The sequence below is a fragment of the Dromaius novaehollandiae genome, chromosome 9, assembly GCF_036370855.1.
Source record: "Dromaius novaehollandiae isolate bDroNov1 chromosome 9, bDroNov1.hap1, whole genome shotgun sequence".
NCBI lineage: Eukaryota > Metazoa > Chordata > Aves > Casuariiformes > Dromaiidae > Dromaius > Dromaius novaehollandiae.
The window spans coordinates 32,631,311-32,654,108 of record NC_088106.1 but is presented as its reverse complement, the minus strand read 5'-3'; the positions used below and the strand labels follow the sequence as shown (position 1 = coordinate 32,654,108).

At 49.5% G+C, this 22,798-nt stretch overlaps 1 protein-coding gene across 1 annotated transcript; it reads right to left on the bottom strand.

Annotated features, from left to right (window-relative positions):
* Positions 1-2,491: 2,491 nt before the first annotated feature.
* LOC112989469 (galactose-3-O-sulfotransferase 2-like) lies at positions 2,492-5,853 on the bottom strand. Its single transcript, XM_026110637.2, has 3 exons — positions 5,849-5,853; positions 4,797-5,796; positions 2,492-4,080 (listed from the first exon to the last, which is right to left on the bottom strand). The coding sequence occupies exons 1-3, from the start codon at positions 5,851-5,853 to the stop codon at positions 3,223-3,225; spliced, it is 1,863 nt and encodes a 620-aa protein (XP_025966422.2). The 3' UTR covers positions 2,492-3,222.
* Between the last annotated feature and the right edge of the window lie 16,945 nt (positions 5,854-22,798).

The following is a 22,798-nucleotide window of genomic DNA, read 5'->3' as shown; positions in this document are numbered from 1 at the left end:
AAAAAAATAGGGACACCTCCACTGAGCGGGGAATTCGACTGACTGCTTCCATCCCTGAGTGGGTGAAAAACAACAAAATACCAATTCTGCATGAAGTGCTTTGAAAAAATTCTGCATAGAAACATCTGAGCTTCCTGCTTCAGCACAGATGACTGCAGCGGTGCATTTGGCTGTCCTGAATCAGGGCATTTCACTCCCTGGCCTGTGCAGGCAACCCCTGCTCCTGCCTGGCCTTCCCTGGATCTTGTCTTGCTCCTGCTCTTCTCCCTGGCCAGGCTCTCCATTTGCCAGCCAAGGCCTAGGCAGCTTTGGCTGTGCTCCTCCCAAAGCCTTTCAGGGAGCAAGTGGGCACAGGAGAACATGACACTGTGGTCATAAACGGGTCCCTTACCTGGGTTGTCTCCATAGGAGCTGAGCTGGTTGAGTTGGAGGTTAGGGGAGCTGGGGACCCACTCCTGCCTTCAAAGACTCTTCCCTTGCAACAGCAGCGAAGACCTGGTCCTATTTATTTTAATTATGAACAGTGAGTAAGTAAACGGCACCTGATTAAGTTGCATGAGATTTTGAATGAGTTAAGAGCCTGCAAATGTGAGAGATCCAGGTTTGGTACCCGGACAAGTGGTGCCCTCTCCGTGTTTCCCCTGTGGGTTTATGGAGAGCAAGCCTAGATGTGTTGTCTGTGGTGTGCCTGCCACTCTTGCTCACTTGTGGGATTGCCCTCTGAGATGAGCCAGAGACGAAAGCCCAGGAATCAAGTGAGGAATTGGACCACTGGAAATGGTGAGTCCCAACAAAAAAAATCAGGGAAGCAACCAATGCAACAACACTTCAATGTGCCTTAGAGGTGAAAGTTTATGGAACAAAAAATGCCTAGAAAATAATGCAGCAAACAAAACCAGTATTTCACCAGTACCCTAGACCAGCCTCTGTATCATGTCCAGCTGGAAACTTTGCACTACCCAGTCTCTTCTGGGAAAGGGCAGCTGGGAACACAATCTGTGTTTGTTTTGTTTTGTTTTTTATCCTGGTTAAAATGTGAGCTTTCTATTGGAGACAGGGCATCTTTGGATGGAAACTGAAACCTCTTAGCCTCTGTATGGTTGGCCAAAATGAAGCTTGAAAAGCTCAGATCCTCAGCCAATTTTTTCTGAACCTCTTTGGTTTGGAAAATCAAGCTGAACATCTTGAGATGGGGCCTCCTTGTTAGATTTTCTCCATTTCTCAATTTTGTCTGAGACAAAAAATACTATTTGGTGGCTCTAGAGATGTTTCAGATCGATACTGCAGAGCCCAGAGCAAAGTCATGAAAGTATAAAGCTCTGAAAAGTCTATAAGAAAAATGATTTGAGGTTTGAATTTGATCTCCATTTAATCCAAACTGGTTTGCCTAGCTCTGCTTTTGATTTGAGGATAAGTGTGGGAAGTGCAAAATAAGGTTGACTAGCCCACCATGACCAATTCTTTTGGTATCTTTCCCAAGAAGAGCATAGAATTTTCCTACAAATGCTCCAAGTGGTGGGTTGGTATGTTCAGCAGTAGAGATGTTCATGACACAGCCCCCTGATTTGTGTCTATTTAACTAGCAGTCTGGCACTGCTATCTCCGTGTGGCTTGTGAGCCCTGTGGCAGGATGGTTATCCTCTATAAATGCGTTGTACTAGCTCAGCGTCTGCAATCAGCACATCATCGCAGAGTTAGGGAAAAGAAGGATGATCCCCCCCCCCCCACACACACACACTCCCCCTCCAAAAAATTCAACAAACAAACAAAAAAACCCCAGAGTTTCCAGATGTCTGACTGAGGTGTCTTTCTTTTGGGCTGCTGGGGAGATCATCGACTGGGAAGACTGATGTAATTAAGGGGAATTTGATAGGAGTCACGGTAAATATTGTTATTTTTAATTAACAAGAGGCTGCTTTTCCAGCACATGAGTGTTAAGGCTTCGCAGAAGAGATCTGCAGCTGGACAGACAGAAGTGTTCCCAAATTGTAAATCAAGCTCTGCTTGGTTGTGTTGGTCTGATTTACAGCTTGGCTTTGTGTGTTGGAGCACTGTCCCTTGCGGCCAAGTCGCTGAGCCGTTGCAGCCTCCAGCTGCCCAGAGCACCAGGCAAAAGGCAGCTGTCGCAATGAGGTGATGCCAGGCGTCAGCTGAAACCGTACCCTCTCCAGTATTTGGAGAATGTGGTTGGAAATTGCTATGCGCATGGATGAAGATGTGGATGTCTGGGAGCAAGACTGGTCCCAGCCACTTTCCTCTGCCTTGCGCATGAAGTGTGCTATCTGGCGCAATACGGAGCTGTATGTGGAGGGCGTCACCTCTGAGCACTGGCCTCTGCATGGTTATCCTGATGACTTTTCTCCTCAGCTGATGCAGTTAGTGCTGCAAAGCACAAAGCCTAAGGTTGGGCACAGCTCTTCTGGGAGTGTGTGTGGGGGGGGCCTTGCCTAGGGGTATGAAATACTTCAGGAAGTGGCAGCATAGCTTCCGCTTCACCTCCCTGGTCTGTAGGGTAAGAACTGGACTCTTGGTGGTGTTTCCACATGCCTTGTGTTTAATTCCTCTCAAACATCATATGTGTGACAGAATAGACAGCACCCTGGCAGAGCCATCAGAGAACAACATACACCCCACGGTGGAGAGCTGTGGTTTTGTCTGCTGTGACAAGCACCCTTATGATGGTGGACTTGGCTGAGTGTGGCCTGTCCTTTCTCCTGCTCCCCCCAGCTGTGTTCAGCTCTGCTACAGCCTGAAGCCTCCTGGCATCTGCTCCGTCTGCTTCCATCCCCTGAACTGGCTGCTCTGATGCTTTGGTTGTGAGTCAGGGATTCCTGCCCTGCTTGTTCAGGACCTACCCCGGGAGAGCCCTGTCAAGATGAGCCCCTGGGACCTGTCACTGTGCAGAGCCTCTGTTGAGCCCTGCCCTGCTTTGCAGCAAGAGCAGTGCATAACACCCAAGGACTTGCATAATCCTGCAGAGACAGAGGTTTCCAGGGGCTCTGACAGAGCACATGGTCACCAGCCCACCAACTTGGTCACTCCCTGGGGGAGAGAAACACCTTACTTAAACCCTAGGGCACATTAGGTGAGCAGCAGCTCGAGCTCCCTCCTCATGGCTGGACAGGTGCACCACAGCTTGGTGCCTTGCTGTACTCAGCAGAGGAGAGCTGGAGAATGAAGCCTGAGGAGGACAAGGTCAGTCAGTTGTGGGTTCCCTCCAGCCTATGCCACAGGTCTCCTGAGGGTGTTGCGCTGCTGCATGCCCTGCAGTGAGGGAACTGGCTTGTGGATCTGCGAGAGTTTCTGGGGAAACTGCTTCTTGTACAAAGCGCTGCTGTACTGGAGCTCTGGTGTCACCATCCGCCGGCATATGTGCTCCATCTTCTTGTCCAAGCCCTGCTTGAGGTTATAGCCTAAGATTTTGGCATTGCCAAATTGCAGTGGCATCAGGGAAGAATCCTTGATGTCTTTAGGGGATACGCTTCCTCTTCCTTGCAGGCAGATCTCTGCCAGCTCTGCTTGCCTCTCCTGAAGTGCCCTTACTTCCTGCTGCATGCGTTCCCTGCCGATATCTCGATCAATCCTCTCCCAGAAGGTCTTGTTGAAATGGCTGTAAATTTCCCAGTCCAGCCTGTTCCAGTTCTTTATCTTCTCCACCATGCTGTCTGAGAGGGGGGACCTGGTACTGTTATGCCTGCTGTTGAGTGGAAAGGACACGACACTGTCCAGGTCCCAGCACATTATTTCCTTCAGCAGCACCATGGACTCATCGAAGTACTCAGAGATAAGGAGCAAGTCAAAGGATGCCTCAATGGCCTTCAGCATCAGGTGCACCCGCTTTGGTGAGATGTCTGCATCAGGATTGAAGCCAAAGTCGAAGGTCATGAGGTTCCTGGCATAGTGGCTGTCGCCAACTGCAGGGTTGTAGAAGCGGTAGGGCTGGCTGAGGAACTCCTCCAGGCTGTGGGCGCGGGAGAAGGCTGATGTGCCCTTGTAGTACGTGAAGGAGGACTCCATGAGCTGCACTGGGTTTCTCAGGATGGAGAAATATATGGCCGTCCTTGGAATCACTCTCTGCACCTGTGCAGGGAGGAAAGGAGGTTTAAAGGTTGGGAGGGAGGGAGGGTAGGCTTGTTTGCTCGTTCCCATAATGCTTGCTCAGGAGTTTGAGATGGTGGTTGCTGCGGAGGCCTGGGAGAGGGTTTCAGGGAATGACTCATCAAAGGAGTGCTTGTGTCAGCTGTGGGGAGCCCTATAAGAGGTACCTGGGGACGGGAGCAGCCAAAGCCAAAACACACCCTGTGTGCTGCCACAGCTGGGTGTCCTATCACTATGGGACTGCAGATCCTATTTTCTTGCTTTTCACCAGACCTGCGTGATCTCAAGTGGTAGTCAGAGGGTGGATGCTGGCCATGGCTGGCCTGAGCTAGCAAGTGTGATGCCTTTAAGTTGTTCTCCTCTTGTAGCTGGTACCCTCCAGTCCTGTCTAGGTAACAAGACTTCCTCTAAGTACCACTGGAAAAGAATGAGATGATAGTTGCTGACTGCTACAGACACCTTCCTCTGGCTTCTCTCAGGAATGTGCCTCAGTTTACAGCCCAATGATCTATCAAACCTGTTAACAGAAGCTCTCAGGAGCTGGAGATAATACTTAGGGTACCAGTGGGCAATCCTGTCTCCTTAGCTTCATCCTTGAAGAGCCTACGTTTCTTAAGGCTGTCCCACCTCGTTCCATGCTAGCCTCTTTTGCCCTATCCATTTCCTCCCTCCCAAAGTGTTCAGGCTTTGCCCCTTACCTCTGGCCGTAGGAACCGCATGTGATGGCAGAGGATGTTGAACTGCGGAGCACTCTCAGCAGAGAACCCTTGCACAAACCTTGCCAAGAAGTGGTGTGGGTAAAAGAGCTGGCTGCCACCCTTGACGGGGAAGGCAAAGGTGAGGTTGTGCATCTCACCAAAGCGGAAGAGGATGTTCATGACAGTGCTGCTGGCACTCTTATGGACTTTCAGAAAAACAACATTGGTCTTGGGTTTGCACGTGGCTTCCTGAGAAGAGATTTCCTCGACCTTCTGGCCTTCTCCAAGTTCTGCCTTTTCAACCATAGGCACTTCTGTCCAGCTTGGGAGCAATCCCCTTTTCAGACCTGTCCTGTAAAACTCTTCTGCCCATAGGTCTTCTGCTGGTTTTGTCATAGCATGGTCAGGTGAGCTGACCAATCTATGAGGGGGAGAACCTGTGGCTTGAAACTGGCTTTGTAATGACACCTGCATTGTCCTGGGTGATGCTGTTCTCGTATGCTCCTCTGCAGTGATGCTGTTTGCAAAGGTTAGTGTATTCCTGATGCTGTCGTCAGCCTCTCTCGTAACTGTGGAGATGCTCCCGAGAATACTTGGAGAAGGACCCTCTTTGGCTGCTTTTCTAGGGCCAAGAAGGTAGGATTTCAATGTCTTGAATGAAAGAAAGGTTTTCATCATCTTGTTGCTTTCTACAGGTTGCTTTGTCCAGAACCACTCTTGACTGTCTGGGCTGCTTTCCGGCAGTGTTGTCTGGCTGAAACTTGGCTCCTCTTGACTGACTGGGCTGCTTTCCAGCAGTGTTGTCTGGCTGAAACTTGGCTGCAGCTGAAAAATGTACTGTGCGCTCTTTGTTGAGGTGGGATCTGGCATGGCTTTCTTCTGCCTGTGTGGGGGAACATCCTTCCCCAGTGGCTTAGGAATCTGTACGATATAGCTGGGCCTCTTCTGGTTCTTCCCTGTGGTCTGCTGCAGGGCATTTTTCAGTTCACACCGGCAGTTTCTGTAAAAGGGAGGCCATGGATTGTCACCAACATGCAGTCCCTCAGCCTCACCCCATCCAGAACGCAGCTTAGTCTCCCGGGGGTGGAAATGCTATGTACAGTCTGGCATAAGCTGGAAGGATCAGCATAATGAAGCACAGGAGGAACTGAACAGTCTCAGACACACAAGGACTGGACCATCATGTGGGTCCTTCTGCCTCTGAACTCTGGGGTACAAAGCTAGTGATGTTAAGAAATATATTTTAGCTCCTGGTCTTGATACTATCTAATTGCTTGTGAGGTGGGAGTGGCCTTTATTGCACCCATCATGTGAGTAGGGGACAGCTGGCAGTGAGGACTTGTTTTGGGAGCAGTGAATGCACTGCTATGGCAGAGTTTTGGAGGTGCACTGGAGCTGGGGAAAATGACCCACTGCTTCTGGGATGCCCTGTGTAGCTCCCAAGGCAAGTGACCTCTAAGCTCGGGCAATGGACAGGCTGCTCAGAGATGGTTTGCTCTGCTGCTTGGAAACTGCCTGAGCCCATCATGATTCTTCCCAAGCATGTGGGGAGTTCAGCCTCCATTGGAGCAGGACCCCACAGCACCCAGTGCCTTTGAGAGCTGCAAAAATACAAAGGAAGGAAGGAACACATAAAGAAGTTAGCCTTGCTGCACCCCAACAAAACCACCCTGCAGAGATCTTGAAAAGGGTTCTTCCATTTCTCCTGGGATGGAAGGCACAGCAGATGGGTGCAGGACTTGACCACTTTGCACTCCTGCCTTGGGAAGTTGGGGAAGATGTAGGAAGAGAAGGCCAAGTTGAGAGCTATGCAATGACTCTGTCCCTGTGGAGCACTGTGGGCTGTAGGAAAGAGACAAAGCAAGAGGAAGGGAGAAGAAAGAGTAAGACAAGGCCTGGGGAAGCTGGAGGAAAGTTTTCAGACCACCTTGAACTGGTAGTCAATAAGGACTGCCATTCTGAGAAACCTGGACAGGCTGGAGGAACAGGCCCACGGGAGCCTCATGAAATTCAACAAGGACAAATGTCCATTCCTGCCCTTAGGAAGGAAGGGCCCTTGGTAACAATACAGGCTGTAGGTTGCCTGGCTAGGGAGCAACTCTGCTGGAAAGGCCCTGGGGATCTTCACAGCCAGAAGCTGAATATGAGCCAGCCGTGTGCCCGGACAGCAGAGAAGGCCAACAGCATCATGGGCTATATGAACAGGGGCACAGCCAGGAGATCCAGGGAACTGATTACGCCCTCCGGCCAGCACTTGTTAGACCACATCTAGATGATGGATACAGGTTTGGTCTCTCAAATACAAGGAAGACACGGCTAAAAGAAAGTGAGTTCAGCAAAGGGCCACCAAGATGGCCAGGGGCTGGAGCACTTGCCCTGTGAGGAGAAGGTGAGGGACTAGAGCTCGTTCAGCCTCAAGAAGAAACAGCTTCAGGGACCTAACAACACCCTGCCAGTGCCTATAGGGAGGTCATGAGAAAGGCAGAGCCAGGCTCTGGTGCACAGTGGGAGGATGAGAGCCAATGGGCATTAGCTCAAACAAGAGAGGTTCAGACTGGGTATAAGAGGAACTTTGTCCCCACAGGAACGGTCACACTGTGGGGCAGGTCACCCGAGGAGGTTGTGCAGTCCTCTATCCTCAGAGGTTTTTCAAGACGAGAAAGCCAGGAACAGCCTCATCTGGCCCTGGAACAGGTCCTGTATAGGGCAGGAGTTGGGCAAGATATACCTGGAGGTTCCTTCCCACCTGAATGATTCTGCAATTCTAAAGAAGAGATTTTTGGGTGGTTTTGAGGATGGCAGTTTTGAGCCGATCTCAGCTGTCAGTAAAAGACTGGAAGACAGAGGTGCAGGTTTACAGTCCTGCTTGGAACCTACTTGGCAGGCTGTAGCTTCTCCACGACTTGAAGAGTGACCAGGAGGAGAATGAGGAGGCTGAAGGAGATCCAGAGCCGACTTAGCTGACATCTACATATTGCTTTCAATTTCCTGCAAGGAAGCAGATGTTTCAGACCATTAGTCACATTGTATGGGTAGAAGGAACATTTGTGTGAGGCACAAACGAGAGGGGAAAGAGGCCTTGAATCTCCTACAAAGGGCATGATTCCTGTCAGAAATTAGTCTTTTTTTTCTTTTTTTTTCCTTTTTTTTTTTTTTTTTAAGGATAAGGTCACATTTTTATGGATGGAAGGAGGTGCAGAGGCAGCAATAACTGATAAATCTCAAATGCTATGCTCAAGGAGTGCAGCCTTGTGGAAATTTCCAGCTGCGACACGAATATCACACCAAAAGGTAAACAGTGATAAAGTCACTTGGCTGCTCAAGAGTGTCTCACCACCATGGCCTGGGCACTGACTTCAGCAGGAATAGGTGCTGCTTATATCTGCCCTGCCCTGCAGGGCCTAGATGTATCCTGGCCTTATCTCTATAAACAGAGATGATAAATCTTTATTTTCCCCATGCCCCACATCTCTGTATTTCTGTCATTGGAGATGCTCTTGGGCGGTGATTAATCAAGTGTAGGCTCTGGTTGTGGGTGCAGACATGATGGGGAGGGGAGGGGAGGGGGGGTCTTGTCTCTCTTGGGAAGCTAGAGCAGATACAGTTCCAGAGTTGAGCAGCAGTGTTTTAACTAAAACCTGTTATACACTAAAGATCAGTTCTTTACAGATGGTGTCATGAAGGGCTGTTTGTGGGTGGTGAGCTGTGCCTCTCCAGTGGGCAGTATGGCTTTGCCTGAGAAGGGAGAAGAATTGGTTGGGACCTCTGGCTTCTGCTCTGATCTGCTGTGGGGACCATTTCCAAGCCAGATCAGAACTGCAGGGATCTGGGGGTGAGCCCTGAAGCCTATTTTTAAGCCTGTCCTCTGAGTCCATAATGGCAGCACAGAGTCTTCCCTGATTTCCCTAGCACTGTTCAGGGAGTCATTGGCACTGTGCAATGGGGCTTTGGGTCTCTCTGTTGTGTGTCAGCAACTTCAGGCCCTGAAAAACTTCTCCGCACGATTCTTACTGTTCGTAAGGGGTGTTGCAAACCATAGTGGAGCTTGACCTTAAACTTGCTAACACAAATCAGTCACTCTGCAGAGTGGAGCTGTTGGAGGGCTAAGCTTCCTGAAAAATGATTAGTTTGCATTTCATTTCTACTAATTTCTACTCAGGGACCTATTGTTACCTAATAGGAGCTGATTTGTACCAAAAATATGGTTAAAACCTCTATTGTGGATTATTCCTCGAGTGGGCATCCAGCCTGCAAGACCCAGCTGTCTGCTGTCAACCTCTCAGAGGGAGAGGGCAGGCACTAGATGTTTCGTTGGTGCTGCTGAGCTTGAAATGGAGGGCTCTAAATAGGAAGACCAAAGGAAAGCAGAAATCTGGGTAGAGTCTTCCCATTAGCCACATTCCAACAGCCGATCCACATCTACTGATGCTACCCGTTTCCTTCACATGCTTTTATCAGCGGACAGTTTTGGACAAGAGAGTGGGCCTGGGACCACACAGACTTTTCATAAGTTCTTCATCTCTAGCACTTTGTCTGCTATGCTGGGCAATTTTTTGACATGTGGAGGAAGTACATTGGCTATCATTGCTGCCCGATAAGCTAACACAAACAAGGGCTATCTGAAGTCATCACTTGCATCCCATTGATATTGGTAAGGGATTTGGGTTTGCTGTTGAAAAATGGATTTGCTCCAGAAAAATGGTTGGTTGATTGACTGAATGCTATGACTAACTGTGGTTTGCTTGTTACAACAGTACTTCAGTAGTTGTGCACCAGATCGTTGAGATCAGAGCAGAATTGTACCCATGAGTGTCCAATGTCAATCACTGAGCTGAAATGACAGACTCCTGGGAGACTTTTAATGCCTAAAGCATTTGGGACAGTGAAGTCTGAGAAGTCTTAGGTCATGACAGTGCTGCTGAGGAAGGTTCAAAAGGCATGTAATTACTATCACTGTGCAGTGAACAAGTTGGTCGTCACCAGCACAGCATCTCCAAAATCTGATGATAACCTGGAGTTATCCATGGGCATCTCATTGGTTGTTGCTATGTGGTGGTTTGCACTGGTGATGGCAGAACTACCTGGACCAGGGAGGAATCAGCTGACTGGTCTGAGCACCACCAGTGAAGAGGCAGAAGTCACTGGCTGTACAAAACTCAAACTTAATTTGAGATAAAACGTTGAGTTACTTCGTGGCAGAAGCCAAGAAATGACTGGAGATCATGCTCTGTGCTGCTCGTTTTCAACTCAAAAAGCAGACTGTATGTGCCAAATTAGACTGAAAAAAATGAGACACAATGTGTTGTCTAGGGTCTTGGCCACATGTGGTGTGAATATCAGTCCTAATCCAATAAACTGTTGGATTGCTAGCAGCATCTGCACCAGGGCACTGAAACGCTCAGCTGAGAGATGAGCAGCTGGCAAGCATACAAATGGCTTGCTGCTAGGCTATGCAAAGCAGCACAAGGAGAGCCTTGTGTCATCAAAGATAAATCGATTTTACAAGTAATGGATCAGAAAAATGGATCAGAAAAATGCCAAATGCTTAAACAGTGCTTAAAGTGCCAAGGTATAGACGGTTCGTGGTGCTGAAAACAGCTGAGTAATGACACTTCACAGTGACAATGGCCTGGAGCAGCTGATTGATTCAACGATAGTTTTGTACTGCTGCCACAGTTCATCAGGCCACTCATCTGTTCTGGAGAACTGGGGTTGCCACACAGCTGTTGCAAGGCAGTGCTTGCTGAAGTATCCCAGTAGGGAAGATCATTGATGTTCAGAAAGACTTTTTACTGCCTGCGGGATAAGGATGAGTTGCTCCCAGATGAAGCAACAACTGCTGCAAGCAGAAGTAGTTTTTAATTGTCACAGTTGCAATATAATCTTTCTCAGTTTCAGTCTTGGCTGGAATAACAGATAGTGCTGATGCTGAAAAGCCCTTGTAGAGATCTGAGATTTGATCCAACTCTCCCATCACTCGAGGTGCAGCCTGGCGAGTCCAAGAAAAGGGGCAAGAAGGGAATCAAGACTTGTGGTATTTACCAATACACCTAAATGTCCTCTGTGCCTGCTGGTGGCAGACCTTTGGGACATCTGCACAAACACACAGTAGCAAAGGCAGAATGATGCAACACTTCCCTGGCAAAAGGTACAGAGCTGAGCAGCACCATGCACTACTCCTATATAAGTATTTTATGCACTTACACTTCTGGACTTGCTTCTAAAGGGATTCCTGGGCAGTACTAAATTTTGAACCTGTAGAGATTCAGATTCTGTGCAAGATCCAAGGTCATTTTGCTGCTAGTCTGCCACTTCTTTGGAGATGAACATGCAATGTATTGCTGACTGTTTGGGTAGGATCAGGCTTGGCTATTTGCATAGTCTGTCTGGCTATGGTGGGATGCATAAAGATCAAGAAACATACACTGAGAAAGGAAGAGCTGTGGAAGCACTGAAATTCAGCAGGATGCCAAGAAGTTGCACTAGAGACAGCAGAAATGAGTAAAATGGCACACACAGAATAAGAAGCCTTTTTCTTGGAGACTGCAGCAATTGAACAATTTACAGTTTTATCTGCAAGAACTTCATGTAGTTTCCTCCTTTCTCCTTGCTTTACTATGACAGGATGAGATCATGGGTGCTGGCACATCGGGGCAGTGATAAATCATTGAGATCAAAGTACTGGGAAGATGAATGTCTGAGGGGGCCCAAGCTGCTCTGCAGGGTGGGTCAGACCGCGAATGCTGGGAGGGAGAGTCTCGGGAAACGCCTCCAGCTGCCAGTGGGCTTTAAGCGAGAATCCCCGTACAGTCAGGGACTGCATGCTATCGTCTCCAAAAATGGAAAAGCAAGGTGAAAAGGTGGATGCAGCATCCCAAATGTGCCTCTGGCCATGTGGAGGGAAAGCTGAGCCAAATTCTCAGCCATAGAGCCACAGCAGCTGAACCTCGAAGTTAGCTCAGCGGGTTTCATCAAAAGCCAGTCTGTCTGTCGTTTAGTTACAAGCAGTGAGACCTCAGTCATGTTCTACTGTCTGCTCCTGGCAGGGGAGGGGTTGCATGAGGTGCTGCTTGGAAGCAGGCACTGCTTGATTGCACTGGTAACTCAGACTTCCCCTCTATTTTCCCCCCCTTGAAGCAGAGACGGTGATCAGCTTTGCTCTGCTCTGTTCCCTTCCCCTGAACGAGACAGCAAACTTTGAATGCACCACTTGGGATGGACTATGCGGTAGGCTGGTGTTTAGTAAACTGTTGCTGTCCCTCAAATGCAGTCTCTGGGTCTCAGCCTGTGCCGTCTCCCTCCTGCTGCGGGAGGAGGCCGAAGCTGATTTTACTAGGTGGACAGGCGGTAGAAAATGACTTCACTGATTTGCTGTGGCTAGATATGCTCCAGGCAGTGAGAGATGTTGCACAGGGAATTAACTTACATGAGAACAAAAGCCTGGTTCCTCCGAATAGCAATTAGAGCTACTTTCTTCACTCACGTAGCAAACAGAAAACAGGGACGCTAGTCTGTGGGACTCTCACAAGAAGATAAGGTAGCAGTCTCTTTCATTTCAACAGCGGCAGAACTGCTTGCTTGTGTTAGTGCCCAGCCTACCCTTGAAACCAGCGGGTTGGGAAAGCCACCCAGAACAACCCCCTCCCCCCTGCATCTTGGCAGCAGTGTGTCCAGAGCATCAGACACTGCATATATGTGGGGTATTGCTTTCTGGCCTGGAAATGCTCTCACCCAGCAAGCGGATTACTGGTAGGCTCAGTCGATCCAAGCTCTCCTGCATTTACACAGCGCTGAAGTGCTGCCCTGCCAATTACCATCATCACTTCAATCTCCAACCATTTCTTAGCACAGAGGGACCTACAGGGATGTGACCAGATCTGGGGAGGGGAGAGGATAGCCTCACATCAGTAAAAGCTTTTTGTTTTCTTCAAAGGAAATAGTATTTTACTTAAAAAAAAAAAAAAATCCACTTACATGATCAGGTACCTTTTGAATTTCAGCATGGTGAGTGGAGCTTTGGCCGAGGAGCGAGTGGTTATCGTGAGGTCAGTGCAGAGACTGGGAGAATGGAACGCAAATACGCAGTGCCTGGCTTGTGTTCCTGCATCCGCTGGCCCCTCCCCAGGGCACCTGGCGTGGTGCAGACCTTCCCACTGGTGCCCCACTCTGGAGTGCCTGCCCCCAGGCAGACATCGCTCACTTGGAGTAGCAAATTTACACAGTGGGCCTTGGGGAGCTGCTGGCACTCAGCAGCCTTCTGCAGATCATTGCCATTTTATGTAGGCAGTGGATTGACTGTCCTGGAAGCCTTTATGGCAGGAAGGAGCAGGTGGTGGCTGTGCCACTCGTGTTTGTGTCCCTGTCCTCCCCCTTAGGTTCACTCGAGGATAAAGCTGTCAATGCATGTTGTTCTGCTTTGGCCGCTTGTGTCCTCCCTGCTCTGCTCTTCCTGAGCTAGCTTTGCCCTTTTTTATTGCTTCTCATGTGCTTTCCCTTTTTCTTTCCCTTCTTGACAAAGCTGAGGTGGCAAGTGCCTATCCCTGGATAGCTGCTACACTGATGCAGTCTTTGGGTCTGTGTTGTGGAGAGGTCTGTGGAGACTGGATGACGCATGCATGGTGAAGGGCTAACCCTCTCCAAAGCAGCTAGGCTTCATCCGTGCTGGGCTGTGCTTGAAGCAAGCCCTGACTCACTCCCTGTGCTTCCCCTCACAGCCTTTAACCATGTTTGAGAAGCGTTTTGTACTCCAAGCACTTCAGACTGGCCTCCTACATTGTCCCTAGCCAGCTCCCTCCCATGCTGGGACTGTGCTGTATCGGGATGACCAGCAGTGGGGCACACCTGGTAGGAAGCCAGTTCTCCCTCCCAAGTGCCAGTACCAGCAGAAAAGTGGGTCACAGGGTCTGCTTCTTTCTGGCTGATGGACAGTGTAAGACAACTTGATAGAGAGCTGGGAGGCTGCCCTCCATGACCAAGATCCACAGCTGGTCCTTTCCCCAGGGTCTCTTCTCTCTTCAGTAGCTCTTTCTCTGCATCCTTCCCTTCCAAGGCTCATCCCAGCATCTCACAGAGCATCAGCAAGGACCCAGCCATGGCTTTGTGTGACCAAGGATGCTAAGCTTGGATGGCAGGATGGCAATGGACCACGTGCCTAAGGGGTGGTGGAGATGGAGGATGTGGTTGTGACTTTTGTGATGAGGACCATCAGGGCAGGCTGTGAGACACCCATTCTGCCTTTGGGAGTTATCGCAAGACCAGGCTGCCCATGTACACGGCCTGGCACTGGCTGAAAACCCAGCCAGGGTGTGTTCTGCCTTTGCTGGTGCCTGTGTGTGTGTCAGGAAGAGCACAGCAGGTAGATACACCTGTCTGACCTCCCTTTCAGCCAAAATGTCATCCTGCTTTAGCTACAATAGTGTCATTTTTCCTCCCCTCACCCTTGCAGGGAGCACAGCAGGGAGGCAGGTCATTGCCCCCCTTTCCTGGCACAGGTAGGTGCCGCCTCTCCCTGTCCACCTCATCAAAACCACAAGTTTACTGTAGGGCTGTTGTGTTCTCCACCCATCCTGTGCTCCTGCTATCTACTGTGGTTGGTAGCTTATCTCAGAGCCGGGGGCTGGGTGAGAGGCATGAACTAGCTTACCTTTTGCATGATTCAAATCCCTTTCTGCTGTTGCCTTTTGCTAAATGGGATGTCTGGACTGGGAGTCAGTGTTTCTTCCCCCTCCTTCTCTTCACTGCAGTCACAACTATGTCTCACACAGTCTGAGATGGATAAGCCTGGTTTGTGGAACCATGGTGCTGTGGGCCAGGTGGCTTGGCGTCTGTGAGCATCTCAGGCAGGACTTGGATGTGGAGGTCCTATTGCTGCAGGGCAAGGGGTACCCCTTCCTGGGAGCATCCACATAGGCACACTGGGAATGAGCAGCTCAGGAACATGAGGGTGCTCAGGCAGGCTTGATCCTGATCCTATCTGGTTGTTCCCTCTTTCTAGAAGAGCTTGTGGGATCTGTCAGTTCTCAGCTCAGTTGTTTCCATAAGGACAAGCCTATTCATCACGAGACCCAGTTCTGGTCTGTAGCTGAGTTCAGGGTCTCCTGTCTTCCCATTTGCTTCCTCACAGCCTCTTTCCCTGGCATAACTTGATGCATCTGCGGAACAGAAATTCAAAAGGCAAAGCTGTCTGCTCTCAGTGGGGTCTGGTGATGGGAAGCACAGCATGCTGTCGTCTGTGTGCAAGCAGCTCTTTTGGAAGGCACTGGGTTGCATCCATTACCTTGCAAACTGCATCCCAGGGAGACCATTTCGGAGTGTGGCAACGTGGCTGCAAGTGTTACTGAGAGGGTCATGATGGTGATTTCCTGCTGCTTGTTTCCAGGATGTTTTGAGTGGCGACAAACAGGTCTTTTGCAGCAGCTTCTCTCAGGAAGTGGAAGATGCCCTCATAAGCGGGAATGGGCTCTGTCTCTGCTTGCTGGGCAAATCTTTCCTGACACACCAAGCTAGTGGTCTTGCTGCACGTTTGTGTGTATGTGAGGACTGTCCTGCTAGCACAGAACTACCCCAAGCACCTGTTGCTAACAGTATGACCCTAAAAGGTGGTGGCATATTCACTGCTTGGGGACAGGCTAATCTCACTGGAAGGCAGATGAGGAAGACAGGTAATAGCAGAAGCCTCTAGTTCCTTCCAGTCCCATTTCTTGCGTTCCCATTGCCATCTGAATTGATGAGCCAAGAGGCTTCAGATTGCCTCAAGGTACTCAGGGCCACTGCTATTCTCTAGCCAGAGCAGTCACACACAGTCTTTCCTGAGGCGTCTGTCCGTAGGCTCTTGGGACTGTGAGTGGTCTTTTCCTAGGGTTGTGGGGCAAACTGTGCCTATGCTTGAAAAGCAGGGTTCTGTAATCCCTTTTCAAGCCTAAATGTGGAGTTGATGTGTCCAGCGACATGTGGAAAGGTGAGGGGGAAAGGAGTACTGAGACCAGGATCTCCAACCTCTGGCTGTTGCTGTTGGACCACCCAGCAAGGACTCCCCATAGCACGGGGACAGCTACATGGCCTACATGGAGACAGCATCCCATGAGTGCATGCATTTGTCACAACTCCTGTTGTTGCATAAAGGTCCATGCTGTGTTGTTAATATCTAACGCAGGCAGGCGAGTCCTGAATTACTAACCATATCCTCCTCAAACAAACAGCTGAGTGCTGAAAGGACCTTTTTCTTTTCTTCAGTCCCGGTTTTTATCAAATGCTGATTGGCCAATCTTGTTCTCTTTCCACTTCACAATGAGGCCAATGTATTAGGAAGGGTGTGGCTTCACCCTTCAGTAAGCCCCGCTAGCGGCAGGTGCTGCTCCTTTAGCAGCAGCCTCCTTCCCACCTAGCTCCTTCTCCCTTGCACCAGCACTGATGCTAGCCTGGCGCCCAGTAATCCTTGTCAGGGATTAAACTGAAGGAAAACCTTTGTAGGCCTGGTGTTTGCTGATTCCGTTCCCTCTGCTGTCTGGGTGAGATGGGTGCCAGCACAGGAAGGTAGTGGAGCCAGAGTGATGGGTGGGTGTGGGGAGGGTGCTATGAAAGTAAGGAGCAGGAAAAAGGCCACATTCTACGGGGCAATGCTTTGCTTGGCTAATACGGACAGAATTGGTGTCCTTGCACGTGTTGGCAAGAAGGAGGCAGCTGTAGTCTGGAGATTACAGGCAGCAAAGGAGGCATCTTTGTAGAGAGCAGGGAGACTGGGATCCTGGGGCAGGCTTGGGAACTGAAAGGAGGAAGCTGCTTCTGGGACTTTGCTTTGCCTGTGTTCAGGAAAAGAGGCTTTCCAATGGTTCCTTGCAGACAAGTGCTGTTGGTTGCCTAAGAATGGACAGCATCAGCATTATCTTTTTTTTTCTCCCTAACCAGAATGAGTATCTAGCTGCTTAGGCTAAAGAAGGAAAGCTAGTATCAGTTGGCGAGATCATTTCTAAGGAAAGAAAACGTAAGTATTGTTGTGAACCACAAAAGACCTATTCAAGCAGGTGTTTGCAGCATCCCAAGGTGTCCAGGAGTTAGGACAAGAGCTTTGAGTATGCAGGCTAGGGACAACCCCTGGGGATCTCCTGGGATAGACAGACTGATGTGTGACTGGTTGATGTCTTTGCTGAGGCAAGAGCTCTGCAGGAGCTGCTCAGGACTGGCTAGTTTGCATTGCTTTTGCTGTGCTGCCAGAGTGAAGGGGTTGCAATGCCTGCTCAAACCTTTGGAAAGAGCCACAAATGGGCAGGCCAAAATGGCATGGTGCGAACAGGATGGGGCAAAATGCTATCTGCAGAAATCTCTTGTGGCCCAGGGTGAGAAAGGTTAGTCCTTGGCTTCTGGAACTGCTAATGCAGTTGCTTACATAAGGAGCTAAGTTAAAACATTCTCCTGCAAACACCTCTCTTGTTTCACGTGTATTATTCTGTATATCTATGGCTACCTAGAGTGCAGATAGCAAAGGCCAACATTGAAGGGTGTGGTTCATGGCCAAAATCGCAAGTTTCAGGATTAAAAATGTCTGTGCAGCTCAGTGCTGCTGCAGGGGCATTTGGAGTTGCTGATGCAATCAGTGGGAAGTGAAAATTTTTTTGTGGAATGAGTGCAATTGGCAGCCCAAGGATCTCCTACTAAGTCATGTCAGTGTCGCTCAGGAGTTTCGTTAGGAGGGAATGGAGAGTGATGGATCTCCTGGTGGAAATGGCTTCCTCCTTTTAAGTCAAAACAGATCATCTGCAACATAAACGAAAGCCTCTTTTTGCCTAAAAGAAGTGTTTGGCAGCCTTAAGATTCACAGGGAAGCCATTAGCTGGAGGGGAAAAATGATACCAGAGTGCCACAGAAAAGCCATACCCAGGGTTAAAATTCACCTGGGAAGGGCCAGGAGTAAAATTAGTAATGGTCTCATGTTAGCAGGGAGTGGCAGTGCCATGATGGTGGGGCAGACCTCCAAAGAAGCCGGCTGGAGGCTGGCTGGTGGGAGGGGGTGATGAGTCCTCCCGCAAGGAAGGACTGAAGGTGGCACGGGCTGTGTCTCTGGTAGGAGTCTAGGCAGCTGAAGTGGGAGCCCCCGGCTTGAGACTGGTGTTCCTTTGCTCCGTGCAGGTAGCTGGACTTTGAGGACCTGGAGGTCGTTCCCACAAGGAGAAATCGCAGCAGGTACATCCACCGTTTGACTGGGTCCATTTCCTCACCAAGTATGACCAAAAGCTCAAGCCAGAGAGAGGAGCCGTGCTGAGTCCTGCGCCCCGCTGAGGCTGTCGGGCCCATTCCTGTTCTCATCCACCTAGGCATTTTTTTCACTTTCTTTATTTTGTGACTTTGTACTTTGCTTAAGCAGGGACTTAGCTGCATCATCTTCTGCTTACCCATGGTCAGCTTGACCAAATCATTTGTAACCCGGCAGCTTTTACAGTAAGATCTTAAAGAGCCTAGAGCTGAAACACGTTTGCAAGGTTTCAGGGCGGCTGAAAAGATCAAGAGGGGTATGTGCCTTTCTCTAGCAGCAGTGTTATGGCACCAGAAGCAGTGACAGGGTGGGGAATCTGGGTCTGGGAAATTCCACTTTCCTAGCTCTGCAATACTTCCTGCAGATAACATGAAAGAAGGAGTTTTTCTCCTCCAGCAAACTCTTAATGCAGCTTTTCCATTTGCTTTTTAGACCAGTTTCCAGACAGACCTATCCATGAAGTGACCTGCGATAATTTCTAGATGGCTTTCCTCAGGGAATCCAGCACACCCTGTTATCAGTAATGTGCCAGTTTGCTTTTCAAGTCATTCTGTCACTCAGGTCATTCAGGTCTATCACAGACAGGGCCTCACCTTTGTTTCTGGGCAGCAGCCGCCATTCCATTAGTGCCTACTTAAATTTATATTTAGTTAATTTTACACTTGGCAGACTGAGTGGGGTACAGCAATTTAATTAGTTCCTATTGACTTTAAGAGCTTTCCTGGTAAACGAGGCCTCCCTGAAGTCTGTGGTGAGGTACCCATAGTTACCAGTTCCCTTCCAAAGGCTGTGGGTAATGTGTGCTTACTTCTCATGAACCCAATGAGAGCAAATGCAGCAAGTTGTGAAGTCAGGAGCAAAGTGTTGCTGTAGACCAGCTGTGATTAGGACTGGTACTGACATGCTGTGGATTCTGAGCTACTGGGGATCCCCTCTGGTGTAGTGATGGAATATATTCCTCTGAGTATCTTCCCAGCTTGCTAATGGGAGGAGGCATGCTCTGGCTATGCAGGGGGGTTAAGGCAGGGCCTTTGCTAGCATCAGACCGCACTTGACTTTACAGTGAAGGTGGAAGAGCAGGTGGATGTGCTGAGGTTTTGGTGAGAAGCACATTGTTGCTGCTGGCTTTATGCTTTTTGGCTTGCACTGGGACTTTGACCTTAACTGTACACTTACTTGTTCTTTAATCTTGGTCACCTTATCAGAAGCCTTTGAACAACCAAAAACATCTCCACTCACCTTGGGAACAGGTTTTGTGATTTCTTTTTGGTTTGTTTTGTTTTCTTGCCAGAGACCTGAGAGATTAGAGTGATCTCTCACAAACCCGGGCATTGTCTTGCAGCCTCTGAAGTCTGTAATGCCAGCAGTACTTCAATGCTGGTGGGGTCTTGGCTGCTTCTGGGAGCCAGTTCTTGCCTTTTCTTCACAGGATGGAACGGGTGGAGGTGCAGGAGATATGTTTGCTCTTCCCAGCCCTTTTCTTAGCTCCCACAGAGTCTGAGGGCATCCAGCTTCTCTTTGGCCATGGGAGAGGCTGGCAGTGTGGGTCTGCCCTGACATCCCAGCCTCCGTCTGTGGCAAGGCAGAGATGTGTCTTGCAGGTTATGCCTCATGTCCCGTTTCAGATGATAAGGGGAACAGTGGCAATAACAGGACACTGATTCTTCCTTTAGCTTCTGCTTCTATCTTAGCCATGCAGGTAGAACTTCTCCGGAACTTCAGTGGAGAGCAGATCGAGTAGGGGCTTGGCTCATCTAACTCTATCTGTCATCCCTTCAGGAGCACAGTAGGAAACCAAAAATCATCTGTGGGCTCTCTCTTGTCCTGTCTGAGCTCCTGAACTGTAGGATAGCAAGGAGCAGACCTGAAAGAAGTGTATAATTTAGGATGGCTTCAGCATTAGACTATATTGCCAAGGGCTTGTAGGATCCAGGATCTTCTGAAGGAAGCAGTTCCTGAGGGCTGTCTGTGTCTTCATCTCCAAACCAGAACACGAGGTTACTGGGAGTTCTTGCTAGTCTGTTTGTAGGTGCCTAATAACAGCAGGAAAAGTGGGCATCCCAACTGCAAGTAGCCTTGCATTCCCCTCGATGGAGGTAGAGAGCGCCGGCAGCCATGGGTGACCCACTTCTGCCAAGGATGAGGCACATGGGGCTTGCCAGTGATTGCTTTGCTGGTGTTCAGCCAGGTGTCTTCCCTCACCCCTCAATCAAGGTCTCTCAAGCGCCCCTTGTTTGAAGGTGTTATTACCCAGCCTGGTACTGTTTGGTTCTCGCCATGTTTGTCAGTTACTCAGCGCAAAAAAACAGGCAGGGCTTCACTAACTAGTTCCATCTACGGAAGACATCCTACAGCATTTTATTCTGGGGGTGTAATCACTTTACGGCCTGTGTTTTGGGCATGCTGCCTCTACAGTCTGTCCTGGCCCTGACCCACAGCAAGGCGTTCTGAAATGCTCACTCGTGGCTGGAGTTTTTTTGGAGGACCTGGTGAATAGGCTTGGTGCAAGTGCTCCCAAAGTCTTCTGGAGTGCTGCTAATGCAAAATGAGGCTGATGCCAAGCTAGGGAAGCTGTGTTTAGCCTAGAAAAGGCCAAAGCTGAATGGGAACAGAAATGCAAATGGGAAGGACTGAATGCAGTGTGATAGAGAAAAGAGGACAGAGGAGAAAGAGAGGAGAAACAATTGATATAGGAAAATGATGTTCCTTGGGGGCTCTGGGATAACTCAGCCTTTGTGCTGTGGTTGCAAATAGTTTGTGTGTTTTTGTCCTGCTGCTGGAAATGCTGTGGTGTCTTTAGGACTCTCTGTGGACAGTGGCAGTTGTGTGTAGCTGTGTCCGACCCAGAGGAGCAGGTACAGCCTCACACAGAGCTGGGTGAGGTGGCTGAGCCCTGTCTCTGCCCTGTCCGGCACCTGTTGCATGCAACAAAATAGCAGAAATGGTGCTCAAATGAAGGCTGGATGGAAGAGTCATATCAACCCAGTGAAACCAGGTGGAGCAGACATTTACAGAGCAAATGCCTTTGAAACAGATCAGCATGCAAACAGGGTGGGGACCTAAGGTCTGAGGCCACCTCCTATTTATGGAAAGCATGACAAGCAACCTAGACAAATGCTGGTGGCTCATATGGGGAAAAAAACCTGTAGTGAAATTGAGGAAATTGCTGTATTTATGTTTTGTAGGAAAACTGCAACACGTGAATGTTAAATAGCTACCCAGAAGGTTTGGATTTGCGCTCGGTGGTCTGGCATCTGGAGGAGTGGTGAGGACGGATGTGCTCCCTCCCTGACAGGCACCTCTGCTGTGTGCCCTCCCCTCCCCCTTTGCTCCCTTGGCCTCTCCCTCATGGCCACACTTTCCAGGGGAGCAGTAAGGTGCAAATTGGGACCACAAGGTAAAAACAACATAGTGTCGGGGAAGTTTCTTGCAGCAGATTTTGTGTCAGTAATCGCAGACCGCTTGCCTCTGTCCCCTTCTCAAGCCGCAGGTGGGAAGGGAAAAAGGGCTATCTTGGTAGTGTAGAGATATTTCCGCACCTTGAAGAAAATGCCATTTTACACAGTCAAATCTCTGATACTTAAACCATCTGCCGGGGCACTGTTATTTTCACTCTGCCTGGACAGGCTAATTACCCTCGCCTCACTTCTCACAGAGGGATATTCCCTGGGTTATGGAGGGACGCTGAGGGTGACCTTTTAGTGGCGGTAGTCATGTGTGAGCAGGCCATGCCCCCTTTAGCACAACTGCCTAGTAAAAGCATAGCTCATTCCTGGCCTCATGGGGTCCATGACCATCCTGCAGCATAGGCAAGTTTCCTCCTGGCAGGCTGGACCCTCCTCATCCTCCATCTCCAGGGGTGAAGGGAGCTGAGCTGACCACCTGATGGGGACTGGCCCACGGCAGGGCAGTTTGGGGTCTACAAATGCTGGGACCCAACCCCATCTACCACTGAGTGCTCATCATTCCTCTGCTTCCCTACCCTACGTGCAAGGAAGGGCCCAAGATCACGTACCACAGGGATATGCTGGGCAGCATAATTAAAAGCCAAGGACTTGCCTTCCTCTGAAGATCTGAGCCAGGATGGAGAATTTCCCCTTTCTTGCCAAGACAGCTGTGATTCAACAGAGACCTGGCACCCTGTACAACCACTGGGCCCACATCCAAAGGGGGACTGAGTATCCTGGATTTGATGAAGTCTGGTCCTTTATTTCAGTGTGAGCTATGGGGCAGCCTTGGGAAACATGGTCTCATGGGGTCCCAGAACCACACCATGACTGTACTGGTCATGCCATAGCCAGTGTCCTACCTTCTGCGTATGAGGCTGAGATGGGAAGAAGAAAAATTTTAGCAGTGATGGAGGGCCAGCATAGAGGTTCTGCAGCGTGTTCTCGTGTGCACCCTGCAAGGGAGGGGTGTGACACCAGGATGTGCCCTTGGGAGCAGACAGCAGGGAGGACTGGGAGTCAAGGACACTAATCTGGAAGAAAATTGCTATTTGCAGTGTTGGATTGGGATTCCCAACCACCAGGGACCAGAATCTGTACCTTGTTTTAAAAAAAAATGCATGCAGCATGTTGTAAACACACTTGAAACAAGTCTAAATTCTGCTAGGTAAGAGCCTGGTAGTCTGCCCACTGCAAGACTAAGAAGGGGCTTCCTTCACTATTCATTTAACAGCCTTGTGTCTAAGACCTCTTAAAATATTGGTTCAGTTTGATACTTGCAGTCATGGTGAAATGTAATTACTGTGTGT